Source organism: Leucopleurus acutus (assembly GCF_964270905.1).
Source record: "Leucopleurus acutus genome assembly, chromosome: 11".
Lineage (NCBI taxonomy): Eukaryota > Metazoa > Chordata > Mammalia > Artiodactyla > Delphinidae > Leucopleurus > Leucopleurus acutus.
This window is the reverse complement of record NC_139152.1, coordinates 22,008,441-22,024,314: the sequence shown is the minus strand read 5'-3', so window position 1 is coordinate 22,024,314 and position 15,874 is coordinate 22,008,441. Positions and strand designations below refer to the sequence as shown.

Sequence of the window (15,874 nt, the reverse complement as noted above, 5' to 3'; positions counted from 1 at the left end):
CCTAGTGAATCTTGGGCCGAAAAAAAGACCTGTGGTCAAAATGGGCCACCTTTCCCACCCCCAGATCCTAATGCAAACTGCTCCGGAGTCACTGTGGCTGATGCGGCACGGGGAATGAGCTGAGTATGCTTTCTCCAAGGGTATTTTCCAGCCTAACCACACATGAGCTACTGGCAATCAGTTGTGCCCAGATCTCTGGTTCACACTTGGGTTGTAATATTACCTGAGAGAATGGTGTCACCCTGCAACCAGGGTAGTAGTGTACAATAATTAAAGGGAGATACTTAGTGGGGAAGGTGATTCTCAGAGGATCAGCTTAGAAGGCACCCACCCTCCCAACCCCTACTGCAGATAATCTCCTTTCATTTCCAGGCTTTGTAGAGCTCTGAATTTCTTCAGGAATCCAGGGCTTATTATGTGGCTGCAGGTTTTGGTCTGGGTTTCCATGTTTGGTTGATTGGTTTATAGGTTTAACATGTGCTTCTCTAAAAAAGAAACTTGTGCCAAAGTTGAGGAATGACGCTATGCTTGTTGTGGCTGAAGCCACAGCTGTTGATGCTAGGGAATCTCCGAGATGTCCACTCAGAAGTTGAGCGTTGCCATGCCAACCATCCCTGCCCAGTTTGGCAAAGGCAGACCGTTAGCAGAGAAAAGTGCTGCCCTGGGAATTTCTTATATCCAGATAGCATGTGATTTTTTAAGAATATTGTGTTCGAATTTTGGGTGTCATTCTTTTTTCCCTCAAGTGCTTTGTTTTAAAGGAAATAAGTTCTTCAGGGTGGTTTTAATGCATTCATCTTAATAGCAACCGTTGATGGAGTGTGGCTGGGTGCCAGGCACTGTGTTAGGCCCTAGAGATAACAAAGGTTGGGAAGGTTGTCCTTGTTCTCAAGGAACTTACAGTCTAGTTAAGGGATGAAGAAAGGAGTGAGGCACAATAGTAAAGAACCCATAGATTTATCTGGTCTACTTTAGCTGGACTGAGGTGGGGGAAACAGGAAATTCTGAGGCTCTGCAAGAGGCAGAGCAATGAAGAGAGGGGAGTAATAAGCGGCAAGCTCTCTAAGTAAACGTATAAACAAGTCAGCTGAGGTAGATGGAAGAGGTGAATTGCCTTGAGGTCTCCAATTTTTCTATTTGAATTTTTTTTATGAAGGACAAACTTTATACTTTCTAACACTTAATAATATATAGAGGGAATTCTAAAAATGTTTTCTGTTACAAAAGTAATACATGCTCATTATAGAAAATTAATATAAAGTATTAAGAAGACAGTCCCCCCTTTCAACCCTTAAGGATAAAAAATGGCTTTGACAGTCTGTACTGTCTTCTCTAAAGTTTGTCAGAGAGTTTCAGTTTATTCTTTTAGCATCAAATCTTCAGCTAGAAAACAGTATGATCATTCATATAGAGTATGATTACAAATTATTGTCAACTGTCAAAACTGTAAATTAATAGCCATTTTAAGTAACTTGTAAATTTATTTACTATTCACAAATACATATTTAACACTAAACTTTGTGCAAGGTACTAGGCTAGACACCATTTGAGTTCTCTCTACAAAGAGATCAAATACCCAGTTGTAAGTTCATGGTTATAATTTCATATTTAATCAAGGGGAAACCTCAGCAAGCCAGATACTGTCTGGGAAAGAGTGGTCAAGATGTGGTTCGATGATCAGGCATTAGTGACAGTGCACGGTGTGACTATCAGTGCCAAAGCTGAGACTTTTAAAATAAGCATGTCACACCAAGTCATTGCTTATGAATTACGCTGAAGAGTCCAGTGAGTGGCTGAGAGCTGTTCAGTGTGCAAAGATGTTGGCAGTTTTAGTAAACTTAACAGTGAAGCTCCACAACTTGGGGAATTTATAACTGGAGACTTAGTTACTTACTGAAAACGAGCTCACAGGTTATGTTTCTGTTTATTCATCTAGTCAGCAATATTTATTTGTTACTGCCCGCCAGGCACTGGGACGGGCCCAGAGGTGGTCCTCACGCTGACAGAGCTCACGTTCTGATGGCGCCCCAGTAAGCATGAGAGAAGGTGGAAGGCATCATCCTCTCCGTGGCTCTTTCAGATCTGTGAAACGCGGGCAGCTGGTGGTCAGGCTATGTTTTGGTAGACATAGAGGGCTCACAAGCCAGCGTCTTAATAAACATGAGTTGGGTACCCATTTTGTTCGTGTTGCCAGAGACCAGGAATCGAAGGTAATTTCCAGAGCAAGCAGCTTACCCCTTTTTTTCCCACCATCTTCAAAGTACTCTTATCAGATCATAAATCTGGTAAAGGGGCAGATCAGGTCTCTCCTCCCAATCCTCTTTCATCACTGCTTGCTTTGAGAGATAACATAAGAACAACCTTGCAAGAGTAAACCTGTCTAAGCCAATGCTGCTCATTATCTGACTTCTGTTTTGTTTGTTTTTTAATGACTGACAGGATCTTCCTGCCTACTCGGGATCCATTAGCACTCACTATGAACTAAAGGCCTGTACAGAATTCACTGACCGAATCCAGATAATTCCATGGTGTCCATGATAATACAGAAACTCTGCACGTCAGAGCACTCGTGGTGTTTGCATTCAGAAGTGAATTTTATAAATAATAAAAAGAGGTGTGGCCCAGAGAAATCACTAGTGGAAAGTCTCTATTTTATTCTTTCCCCTCTGACTTCAGCCTAAAGACACACGTCTGAGGTCTAATCAGCCCAAGAGTGTTGCCCTTTAATTTACTTCTGCAAATATAGCACCACATGACCTTCAGAGGGGGATTCTTTGAATCCCCATGTCAGAGCAAACGTCAATGAATTGTCCTTTTTAAAAAAGGAAATGTATTTTTGAACCCATTTTAGGGCCATTTCTAAAGAAATTTTTGTCGTAATGGAGTTTAGTTTTGAAACATTTGGAACTTCTGTTTTCTGATGACGTAAATAGCTGAACATTTTTTTTAGATGTTGGTTTGGCTTTTAAATACACACATATGCATATGTATTCATACACATAAATACAGTTGTATGTTTTAACAGTTAAAGCTTAGGTCTATTTCATTAAAGACTGGATATTCTACATTCTGAATTCTTTAGAGTAATCTATAACATAAAAACTTGATAATAATAAAACAGGACAAGGTATGAGTTCACTGCCTGATTCCATATGATTTAGCTGAACAGTTAGTGGTCATTAATCATAAATTTTGAATTAAGACTCCCAAGTGAGATACCTCTATCCAAAGTAGTTAGCATGTAACTCCCGTAGGAGAGAAAGATGAACAAGTCTCAGACTTAATGAAAGGCGCGTTGACTAGTGAGTATTTAAGCAGCCTGGGATTCATCACAAACTTTCTGGAAATGTAATAATGAGTAATGTGTACAAAGACATTTCCTCTAAGTATACAGTGTGTAGAGTGGGTTATTTTGAAATTCACTGTTTTAGGGCTTATCTTGCTGTATTATATAAAGTAGACGGTTCTAGTTTTGTTCTTAGTAAAAATAAACTCCTTCCACATTTTACAGGTACACTTTCACCATTGTTCTCAGTTCTGCTTTGGATAGCAGTTGCAGTCTGCACATCTATGCTGTTTTTCTTCTCCAAGCCTGTGGGTATTCGGCCATTTCTTGTGTCAGTAATGCTCAGATCAATATATACAATAGGTCTTGGGCCTACGTTAATACTTCTTGGTGCAGCTAATGTAAGTACTTTACTTAGCTTTCTACTGTTCTGGATGAATTAAAAGTGTACTAAATATAAAAATGTAACTCTATGCTTTAACTCTGTATATACAGTAAATTCTAATTCATTGTGAGTCCTAGTTAATCAGAGTTTAACTTGTACCTTTTTTATTGACTTTTGAGAGAAAGGAAAAATGGCAAGTGAGGGGCTTCCTTGGTGGCTCAGTGGTTGGGTTCGTGCCCCGGTCCGGGAGGATCCCGCATGCTGCGGAGCGGCTCGGCCCGTGGGCCATGGCCGCTGGGCCTGAGCGTCTGGAGCCTGTGCTCCGCGGCGGGAGGGGCCGCAACAGTGAGAGGCCCGCGTACCGCAAAAAAAAAAAAAAAATGGCAAGTGAAAATTTGATATATTTAAGATGGTAGCATTTGGGGCATGACCCAGTTCTGCAGTCAATTTAATCCAATTCAGTTTTAATGCCTTTGGCATCCTATATGGGCAGCTATTGACAAAATTAACTCTGAGCCACTGTTAACATCCTAAAGTAACTTCTAAATCATCCGAGAAAGATTAAATTATATTCAGCAGAATTTTAGAAGTGAATAATACCTTTTATAAAATGACCAAAAGAAAAGGGTTGCTGTAAGAGAAAATATGAAGTTGGACTCTTTTTATGAGAACAAAACCTATTAACTTGTGAAAGGCATAGATGAGACTTTTTTTCCACTAATTTTTTTTTTAATTTTGAAATATTAGAACAAGGGCATACATTTCACAACTTGAGCTAAGTAAGTTTAGAATAAGTAAGCCAGACTACTATTGCAAATAGCAGTAATTTTGCCCAAGAGATAAAATTTTAAAGGGACTAGACAACTTTTTGTATGGCACAGCTAAAAAGGGATATTAGGAAATGGTAAATCACCAGGTTGATGAAAGAACATGTGGCAGGTAAATAAATCTTGCTAATATGTCTGCTCAATAGCTAAGCACTTTCTGGGTTTCTAACATAATATCCTATATTCTGGTGTCTGTATATCTGTATCTGGTATCTCCCCTACTACATTATACAGTTCATAAGACTAATGATTGATCATTCAATGTCTGGAACATCATTGGTATTCAACAAATATTTCTTAATTAAATTAACTAATGAATGAGTGAAAGATTATCTTTGTATTCTTATACATTTACAGTGCCTTGCACATAAAAAACAGGTGGCAAATATATATTGAAAATGAATAAATGAAATAATCAACCAAACTTGAGAACTATAAAGCCAAGCTATTATGGCCAAATCTATGTTTCTGACCCCTATTATAATATTACATATAATATTATACATTATAATATTATAATTCTTCAAAAACTGGATATGATATATATGACAGATATATACATATATATGTGATGGATACATATATATATACATATATATATGTGACAGATATATTTATATGTTTATATATATTAAATGATTACATTCAGGTCACCAAATTACCAATTATTCCTCAATCATCGTGAATAAGGGGAAGTGTACTATACATACAAAGGGCTCTATCAGTAAAGAATTCTGTAAAGTACCAAATAAGTTATTCTGTAAGTTTCTTGAGGGCAGGGGTTGTCACATTCATAGATATAATCCTGTCTACCTCACTCACTCCCTACCCCATTTTTCTCCACCTTAATGCCTAGCACTTAAACATTCAAAAATTGTTTACATGAACTGAACTAGTACTTCTGATGCTTTGGAAATAAGCTAATTTTGCGAAATTTCCAACCGAGTGAATTAAGGAATCTTCATGAATTTATCTGATTTTTTCTAAGCCTATTACTGCATCCAGCTTATTATTTTTTCTTTAAAAAATACATTGACGATCGAACCCAATTATTTGAAGAAACAAATAATATTTCTAAACTGATAACTGATCCTCAATAAGACATTAATCCAAGTGAGAAAATCCAAATTTGATAAATGAAATAATAGCTAGACAGAATTAGACCAAAATAACAGCATTTATTGGGTCTCTGTTATCTAATAGACAATGGTAATAATAGAGGATTTGTGGTTCTTGCCATCCAGAAGCTTTAAGGATATATAAAGAGGTATGGAATAACATTTTAAAATCTATTGGGAAAGCCAAAAACACTGGGAGAATTTTTCTTTTGCCCCTCATGGGACAGGGTAAAAAGATAACTTCTGCCTGGTTTGGTGAGAATAGTTCCACTATAAGTAATGACTATTCATCACCAGAGGGCAGACAGCAGAAGCAAGAAGAGCTACAATCCTGCAGCCTGTGGAATGAAAACTACATTCACAGAAAGATAGACAAAATGAAAAGGCAGAGGAATATATACCAGATGAAAGAAAAAGATAAAACACCAGAAAACCAATTAAATGAAGTGGAAATAGGCAACCTTCCCGAAAAAGAATTCAGAATAATGATAGTGAAGACGATCCAGGATGTAAGAAAAAAAATGAAGGCAAAGATTGAGAAGATGCAAGAAATGTTTAACAAAGACCTAGAAGAATTAAAGAACAAACACCTAGAAGAATTAAAGAAAAAACACCTAGAAGAATTAAAGAACAAACACCTAGAAGAATTAAAGAACAAACAAACAGAGATGAACAATACAATAACTGAAATGAAAAATGCACTAGAAGGGAATCAATAGCAGAATAACTGAGACAGAAGAATGCATAATTGACCTGGAAGACAGAACAATGGAAATCACTGCCATGGAACAGAGTAGAGAAAAAAGAATTAAAAGAAATGAAGACAGCCTAAGAGACCTCTGGGACAACATTAAATGCACCAACATTCGCATTATTGGGATTCCAGAAGGAGAAGAGAGAGATACAGAACCTGAGAAAATATTTGAAGAGACCATAGTTGAAAACTTCCCTAATATCAGAAATGAAATAGCCACCCAAGTCCAGGAAGCACAGAGAGTCCCAGGCAGCATAAACCCAAGGAGAACCACGCTGAGACACATAGTAATCAAGTTGACAAAAATTAAAGACAAAGACAAATTATTAAAAGCAAAAAGGGAAAAATGACAAATTACATACAAGGGAACTCCCATTAGATTAACAGCTGATTTCTCAGCAAAAAATATACAAGCCAGAAGGGAGTGGCATGATATAGTTAAAGTGATGAAAGGGAAGAACCTACAACCAAGATTACCCAGCTAGGATCTCATTCAGATTCGATGGAGAAATCAAAAGCTTTACAGGCAAGCAAAAGCTAAGAGGATTCAGCACCACCAAACCGGCTCTACAAAAAATGCTAAAGGAACTTCTCTAAGTGGGAAACACAAGAGAAGAAAAGGACCTACAAAAACAAACCCAAAACAATTAAGAAAATAGTCATAGGAACATACATATCAATAATTACCTTACATGTGAATGGATTAAATGCTCCAACCAAAAGACACAGGCTCGCTGAATGGATGCAAAAGCAAGACCCATGTATATGCTGTCTACAAGAGACCCACTTCAGACCTAGGGATGCATACAGACTGAAACTGAGGGGATGGAAAAAGATTTTCCATGCAAATGGAAATCAAAAGAAATCTGGAGTAACAATACTAGTATCAGATAAAATAGACTTTAAAATAAAGAATGTTACAAGAGACAAGGAAGGACACTACATAATGATCAAGGGATCAATCCAAGAAGAAGATATAATGATTATAAATATATACATACCCAACATAGGAGCACCTCAATACATAAGGCAAATAAATGCTAACAGCTATAAAAGAGGAAATTGACAGTAACACAATAATAGTGGGGGACTTTAACACCTCACTTACACCAATGGACAGATCATCCAGACAGAATATTAATAAGGAAACACAAGCTTTAAGTGACACAATAGACCATATAGATTTAATTGATATTTATAGGACATTCCATCTGAAAACAGCAGATTACACTTTCTTCTCAGATGCAAACAGAAGTCCAGGACCAGATGGCTTCACAGGTGAATTCTATCAAACATTTAGAGAAGAGCTAACACCCATCCTTCTCAAACTCTTCCAAAAAATTGCAGAGGAAGGAACACTCCTAAACTCTTTCTACGAGGCACCATCACCCTGATACTAAAACCAGACAAAGATACTACAAAAAAAGAAAATTACAGACCAATGTCACTGATGAATGTAGATGCAAAAATCCTCAACAAAATACTAGCAAACAGAATCCAACAACACATTAAAAGGATCATACACCATGATCAAGTGGGATTTATCCCAGGTATGCAAAGATTCTTCAGTATACGGAAATCTATGAATGTGATACACCATATTAACAAATTGAAGAATGAAAACCATGTGATCATCTCAATAGATGCAGAAAAGGCTTTTGACAAAATTCAACACCTACTTATGATAAAAACTCCCCAGAAAGTGGGATAGAGGGAACCTCCTACCTCAACATAATAAAGGCCATATGCGACAATCCCACAGCCAACGTCATTCTCAATGGTGAAAAACTGAAAGCATTTCCACTAAGAACAGGAACAAGACAAGGATGTCCACTCTTGCCACTCTTATTCAACATAGTTTTGGAAGTCCTAGCCAAAGCAATCAGAGAAGAAAAAAAAATAAAAGGAATCCAAGTTGGAAAAGAAGTAAAACTGTCACTGTTTGCAGATGACATGATACTATACATAACTAATCCTAAAGATGCCATCAGAAAACTACTAGAGCTAATCAATGAATTTGGTAAAGTTTCAGGATACAAAATTAATGCACAGAAATCTCTTGTATTCCTATACTCTAAAAACGAAAGATCAGAAAGGGAAACAATCCCATTCACCACCGCAACAAAAAGAATAAAATACCTAGGAATAAACCTACCTAAGAGGTAAAAGACCTATACTCAGAAAAACATAATACACTGATGAAAGATATCAAAGATGACAAACAGTTGGAGAGATATAGCATTTCATGGATTGGAAGAATCAATATTCTGAAAATGACTATACTACCCAAAGCAATCTACAGATTCAATGCAATCCCTATCAAATTACCAATGGCATTTTTTACAGAACTAGAACAAAAAATCTTAAAATTTGTATGGAGACACAAAAGGCCCCAAACAGCCAAAGCAATCTTGAGGGAAAAAAACAGAGCTGGAGGAATCGGACTCCCTGAATTCAGACTATACTCTAAAGCTACAGTCATCAAGACAATATGGTACTGGCACAGAAACAGAAATATAGATCAATGGAAGAAGATAGATAGCCCAGAGATAAACCCATGCACCTATGGTCAACTAATCTATGACAAAGGAGGCAAGGATATACAATGGAGAAGACAGTCTCTTCAATAAGTGGTGCCTGGAAAACTGGACAGCTACATGTAAAAGAGTGAAATTAGAACACTCCCTAACACCATACACAAAAATAAACTCAAAATGAATTAAAGACCTAAATGTAAGACTGGACACTATAAAACTCTTAGAGGAAACCATAGGAAGAACACTCTTTGATATAAATCACAGCAAGATCTTTTTTGACCCACCTCCTAGAGTAATGGAAATAAAAACAAAAATAAACAAATGGGACCTAATGAAACTTAAAAGCTTTTACACAGCAAAGGAAACCATAAACAAGATGAAAACACAACCCTCAGAATGGGAGAAAATATTTGCAAACAAAGCAACGGACAAAGGATTAATCTCCAAAAAATATAAACAGCTCATGCAGCTCAATATTAAAAAAACAAACAACCCAATCAAAAAATGGCCAAAGACCTAAATAGGCATTTCTCCAAAGAAGACATACAGATGGCCAAGAGGCACATGAAAAGCTGTTCAACATCACTAATTATTAGAGAAATGCAACTCAAAACTACAATGAGGTATCACTTCACACCAGTTAGAATGGGCATCCTAAGAAAATCTGCAAACGACAAATGCTGGAGAGGGTATGGAGAAAAGGGAACCCTCTTGTGCTGTTGGTGGGAATGAAACTGATACAGCCACTATGAAGAACAGTATGGAGGTTCCTTAAGAAGCTAAAAATAGAACTACCATACGACCCAGCAATCCCACTACTGGGCATATACCCTGAGAAGACCATAATTCAAAAAGACACATGCACCCCAGTATTCATTGCAGCACTGTTTACAATAGCCAGGTCATGGAAGCAACCTGAATGCCCATTGACAGATGAATGGATAAAGAAAATATGGTACATATATACAATGGAATATTTCTCAGCCATAAAAAGGAATGATACTGGGTCATTTTTAGAGACATAGATGGACCTAGAGACTGTCATACAGAGTGACGTTAAGTCAGAAAGAGAAAAACAAATATTGTATATTAATGCATATATGTGGAATCTAGAAAAATGGTACAGATCAACCGGTTTGCAAGGCAAAAATAGAGACACAGATGTAGAGAACAAATGTATGGACACCAAGAGGGCAAAGCGGGGTGAGGGGTGGTAGTGGGATGAATTGGGAGATTGGGATTGACATGTATACACTAGTATGTATAAAATGGATTACTAATAAGAACCTGCTGTGTAAAATAAATTAATTTAATTTAAAATAAAAAACTTCATAAGAGCAGCAAGTGTTATACTTTAATTTCTTCCTGAGAAGAAATCTACATGGAGATATAATTTTCTTATTAACTATGTGAATCTGTGGGTAGTCTAATAGCCTTCACAGCATAAAACACTCGTTTGCACAGTCCCCAAATGATACATTATGATCTGCCTGTCCAGGGCATTTTGACCAAAGAAAATATTAGCTTTGATTTGGGACAAATTGAATGGAATAATTGTAATTTTGTTATGATAGATATTGATAGAAGAGTTTTTACCTATAGTTTTGATACTGTACAGATTAATAAAAACATTTTAGCAAATATCATTTACCTTAACGTTTAACATAACAGGCTCATTACAGAACTGTCTATGGCTTACCATTTCCTAGGAGGTAGGAAAAAAAGAAAACATAAACCAATCATGTTTTTCCCTTAGAGTTTAACGTATTTATTAACTTAATTTACACTTAAAACTTTGCAGTGTGTAACAGGTGGAACTATAATTGCTAAAGTTATAGGTATCAGAAACAGGGAAAAATCGTCTACCTGAGAGTTAAGCCTTAATGAGCATCAGAATTCCAGACCTTAGGTAAATAGCAAGCCTCTGAATTCCGTTCTTGTCATCAGTGAAATGAAGATATTAAAGCCTAGTCTGTCCTCATCGGGTTGTTGAGAAGATCAGTTCAGAAGATTAGTGTGAAGATTTAGAAAAGAACAATAGTACGATAATAATAGCAATAAAGGCCGCCGTTTACCGGTACCTAATACATGAAGTAGGATTTAATTGTAAAACATTGCTGTCATGATCCTAAGTGTTTGTATTTTGGTTCACAGGGACTTGTTTGTTTCTGACTCAGTGTCTTTCACAGTGTTAAGCAAATACAGAAAGTCCTTTTTTTGGTAAAGGAATCAAGTGGGAGGAAAAAACCTCCATCTATATTCTGAGCACTTAGTATTATCAGTTTCTGCTTCATCTTTATCATCTTTGCTCGTTTCTAAAAAATTTGTATTTAGCTTGCAGCTCGCTTCTCTGTCTTGTCACGGGGGTTACCTCAATATTTGAGTTGTTTTTAAAAATTCAAATGTTCTTCTGTGTTAGAAAAGCATATCTTATAACCCAGTACAGTTTTCTTCCCACCTCTACGTTACATTTTTAGTTATTGCTAATGAAAATGAACATTATTTTGGCAAATATAAACACATTTTATCAGTTTGGGATCACTTAATATGTTTTCATACCATCAAACTTATTTATAAATCTCATTTTAATAATGATAGTATTAACCAGTTATATGGATGTTATATAATTTATTTAACCATTTCATTAATTCTTATTGTTTAGATTTTTATAATAAATAATACGATAAACACCTGTGAAATATATTGAGTCAAAACATTCATATTCTCGTCCTTTCTTTCTCACACACACACACACACACACACACACACACACACACACACACACTCCCTGTTTTTCATATAATACAGTCACTGATCCTCCCACTTCTGATATTCAGTTGCAGAAACAGAAAACTGCCCCAGTGCTGGGAGAATACTAGCATGTGTTGACTTTAGTAAGAGACACTACAGTTTACACCACCCTTGTTTACTGTACTGTTTCGCTGGCAATTTAAAAGATCTCTTGGGTGATTTTGACTACATGACAATTTTGCCTCACACTTTGACTGTAGAACCTTATCCTGCCCAAGATGTAACATCACTGAAATGGAGATTTTTTAATCAGATAATCTGATTTTTTAGTAAGAAGGTCGATGAATATATAGTAATATAGTTAAACTGCAGTTCAAGACAATAGATTCAATTTTACTTTTTAATAAATAGTAGGCAATCTTTTTTTGCTATAATTATTGTTGGAAAATAAATAGGAACAATGTAAGATGGGGATAGGATTATTGATCAGGGACATAGAACCAAGTAAGACAGAAAGGATTATATAAAGGCAGCTATAAATTTCTGTGATCACATAAAATAGCAAACTTTAAGGGACACCACATAAAATTCTAGAGCTGTGAGGCACCTTAAGGCTTATTCCCTTCTGGTCATTTCATTTTAGAAATGAGTGTATACATCCTATAGACACCAGGAGGATTTACCTAAGTAATTAGTGGCAGAGCCAAGACTGGAACCCTGATGGCCCAACTTCTAAGCCAGGGTCTTCCCACTATATTGCACTGTTTAAAAAAAAGTCCTGCAAAGACATATCAATGAAATATAAAATATCTATGAAAATATTACTATACTGTATAATTAATTTACCTAGTTAAAATTAATGAATTTGTTTTAGTATACATTGATTAACAAATGAACATTCATTTTTCTGTTTTGGTAGACCATCATTTGGATGATGTGTTACTTTTAAAAGGCTGTACAGAGAGCTTACATTGCTGCCATTTCCCTCCCCCACCTGCCACTTTTTCTCCCAACCTTCACACAATTTATCCCATTGTCAATGAAAAATGTATCAAGGGCAGCTTTGAAGAATAGATGGAGAAAGAAAAAAATATAAGGGACGGTTGTGATCATTTATATCGGTATTTGTGTGCTGACTCAAGGGTCCTTCCAACACCAGTTCAGAAGATGGCCTTTTAACCACCTTGCTCAGTTCCCACACCCCCCGTTTATTGTTGCCCACATGAACGCTTGCCACAGAAGCAATGATCGCCTACGTAATGGTATTGACAAACGAAGGACTGGTTAGACGATGTCAAGTAAGTCATGACATGAAATGGGAGAATGTTTTTGTAACTTCTTCATTTCCATAAATATTCCCAGCTTTCATGGAAAATGCTCAATAAAACTAATTTGCAAATTTCCAGGTCATGCATCAGGAAAAACCAGCGTTCAAGTTTTTTCCTACCCAAATCATTTATACTTACACTTATTTCTTCATGGTATGAATACTTCAAAATTAAAAGACAACAGTTTCCTTGTTTCTGATATCTGCAGAAATAGGTGGCTGCCACTACCGGCATTGGCTCCATCAAGAGAAAAGGAGCATATTCATCAATATGAAGCTTTAGGTCAAGGTTCAAAAAAGTTAACCTGAAATAAATAAGGCGAATCTTTCTTTTTCATGCAAGAATGGCAGAGGCCCTTTTAGGCAGAAGTGTGTCCTTGCTTTTGCATTATTTGAGAATTGAACTATATTGCTCTTGAGAACCTGAATTCAATGTATCCCTTTTCCTATAAGTATATAGGACTTATAGTTTTCCTGCATAAATTTTTTATGACTCAAATACACAACATTTAAACAATTTGTCTTCAACATATAATTCATCCTTCTGAAAAGTCATAATTTTAATTTTTAATTTTATTTTTTATAGAACTTATTTCTATTTCATATTGATGATATGGGTGAATGAATTAAACTTGCTTTTGGATAGTAAACATAAAGACATCCATTAATACAGTAGCTATATTTAATAGTAATGTAAAGGTGTGATGATGTAACACTAAATAGTGAAGTAAGACTTTCTATTTAACATTATTCAAGTTAACAAGATGATGAAATTGATAATATCTATTATTGAGAGGATATTTAATTAACATGGGGCAAACTTAGGAAAGGTTTGGAGTTTTTAATTGCTGTGTTGTTGACTTGGTTTGGTTATCTTCACAACGTGCAATGATAAACCATTTCTCATTTTATCTGGATTGATTTGGATTTCAGAAAGTGGAAGGAAAAGTTTTTCCAACCTCTCAAATTTTACTTCTGCCCAAAGTGTTGTGCTCCTTCTTATGTTATTTAAAATCATTCCATAAGGCAGTTTCTTTCATATACATGGAAAAAAATCTATGATGTTGCAAAGAGCAAGCTGTCTTCCCAAAGTTAGGTTTGGACATATAAAAACAAATATGATACAATTGCCAAAGAACCTCAGTATAAATTTCTGTACTTAAATTTCTGTATTTAAATGTATTTTTAATTTGAATACTCTACATCAGCGGTCCCCAACCTTTTTGGCACCAGGGACCGGTTTTGTGGAAGACATTTTTTCCACAGACCGGGGTTGGGGGGAATGGTTCAGGCGGTAATGGAAGTGATGGGGAGCGATGGGGAGCGGCAGATGAAGCTTCCCTCGCTGGCCTGCCGCTCACCTCCTGCTGTGCCACCCGCTTCCTAACAGTCCGCAGACTGGTACCAGTCCACAGCCTGGGGATTGGGGACCCCTGCTCTGCATGGTACCAAGCATAATAAACACTCCAAAACATTTACTGAATAATTACCATACATAGGACTTGGAAAATACATCCAAGTATTATATTTATTTTAATCTAGGTAGAGAAGTATATTTATATTTTTTATGAATGTAGAGTAAATTAAATACAAAAATAATTTTTAATGGCCTACTTGTTTAAAATAATATTCAGTAGAGAAAGTCCAGGATAAAAAAATCGAGGACAAATCTCTGGATGTTTTCTGAAAATATATTTTTCTATTTCATTTATAGTATAATAATAAAAACATTGCATTATTACTTTTAATATGGAAAATATAATGAGTAATATTTCAAGAGTCATTGTACTAAGGGCTTCATATTCATTATGAATTATTTAATTCCTTGAAGAGTTCTATGAGGTGGGAATTCCTTTATTCCAGTTTTTGAGAAGAAACAACCAAGGCCTCCAGTTGCATGGCCTAGGTCAGATAATAGTAGTGGGAAAACTAGCATTTAAATTCACGTCTGTCTTGATTTTAGAGCTGTGGCTCTTAATTACTCTTCCTCTCTTTTCCTGGAACTGCAAAGAATACAGGGTTTGTCTCTATGGTGTTTACATGCAGATTTGTAAGCAGTGCTGAAAAATTACAAAATGAGAAATCATAAAAGAAAACCACAGACTTTGTGAATAATAGGTTTTGTCAATGACATGCTGTTTTTGTGAGTTTCAGAACAAATAAGACAGTAAAATCGAATCTTTTCCTCCCTTTAGCTTTGTAATAAAATAGTATTTCTGGTGAGTTTTGTCGGAAATCGTGGCACGTTCACCCGAGGGTACCGAGCGGTCATCCTGGATATGGCCTTTCTCTACCATGTAGCGTATGTCCTGGTTTGCATGCTGGGCCTCTTTGTTCACGAATTCTTCTATAGCTTCCTGGTGAGTACATCTCTATGTGGATAGTCACTGCTGAAAAAAATACATAATGCTGCTGCTTCTTATGCTTCTTCCTTTGATTTTTTTTTTTTAAGCAGAGTCTGGCATTTAGGACAAATTATGTTATTTTTAGACTTGCCTAGGAAAATCATGCATTATTATTATTTTTAGTCTTTTTCTCTGAGAAACGACATAGGTGGTACAATTCTTTATTTTATCTCTGAGACCCACCTCTTGACCCAGGCTTTGTATAGCAGGCTGCTTTGGGTTTCAGCCAAGTCATATTTCCCTTAGAGATTCTTCAACAAGAAAAGGGATATACTTTCTTGGTACTGAATTCATTGCATTTATTTATAACAGCAAATATTTTGTGTATCTTTAGAATGGCATATAAATAAAATGAAGGGGAAAGCCAACTTAGCAAAAAGATGATGAGTTGTTTTAAGGGCAGTCTTATAGTTTTAGATTTAATATGTTGTTGTTGTTAAGCTTATTTACATATATCTATTCATTAAGTGGATTTTCAGATTTC

The 15,874-nt window shown here is 36.0% G+C and overlaps 1 protein-coding gene across 1 annotated transcript in view; it reads left to right on the top strand.

Moving 5' to 3' along the window:
- The window catches only part of ITPR2 (inositol 1,4,5-trisphosphate receptor type 2), a 526,257-nt gene that overhangs the window by 425,858 nt on the left and 84,525 nt on the right, over positions 1 to 15,874 (top strand). Inside the window, exons 49-50 of the mRNA XM_082849662.1 lie at positions 3,512 to 3,687; positions 15,181 to 15,345. Of these exons, the coding sequence (XP_082705788.1) occupies positions 3,512 to 3,687; positions 15,181 to 15,345 (341 nt within the window). The remainder of the gene's footprint in view (positions 1 to 3,511; positions 3,688 to 15,180; positions 15,346 to 15,874) is intronic.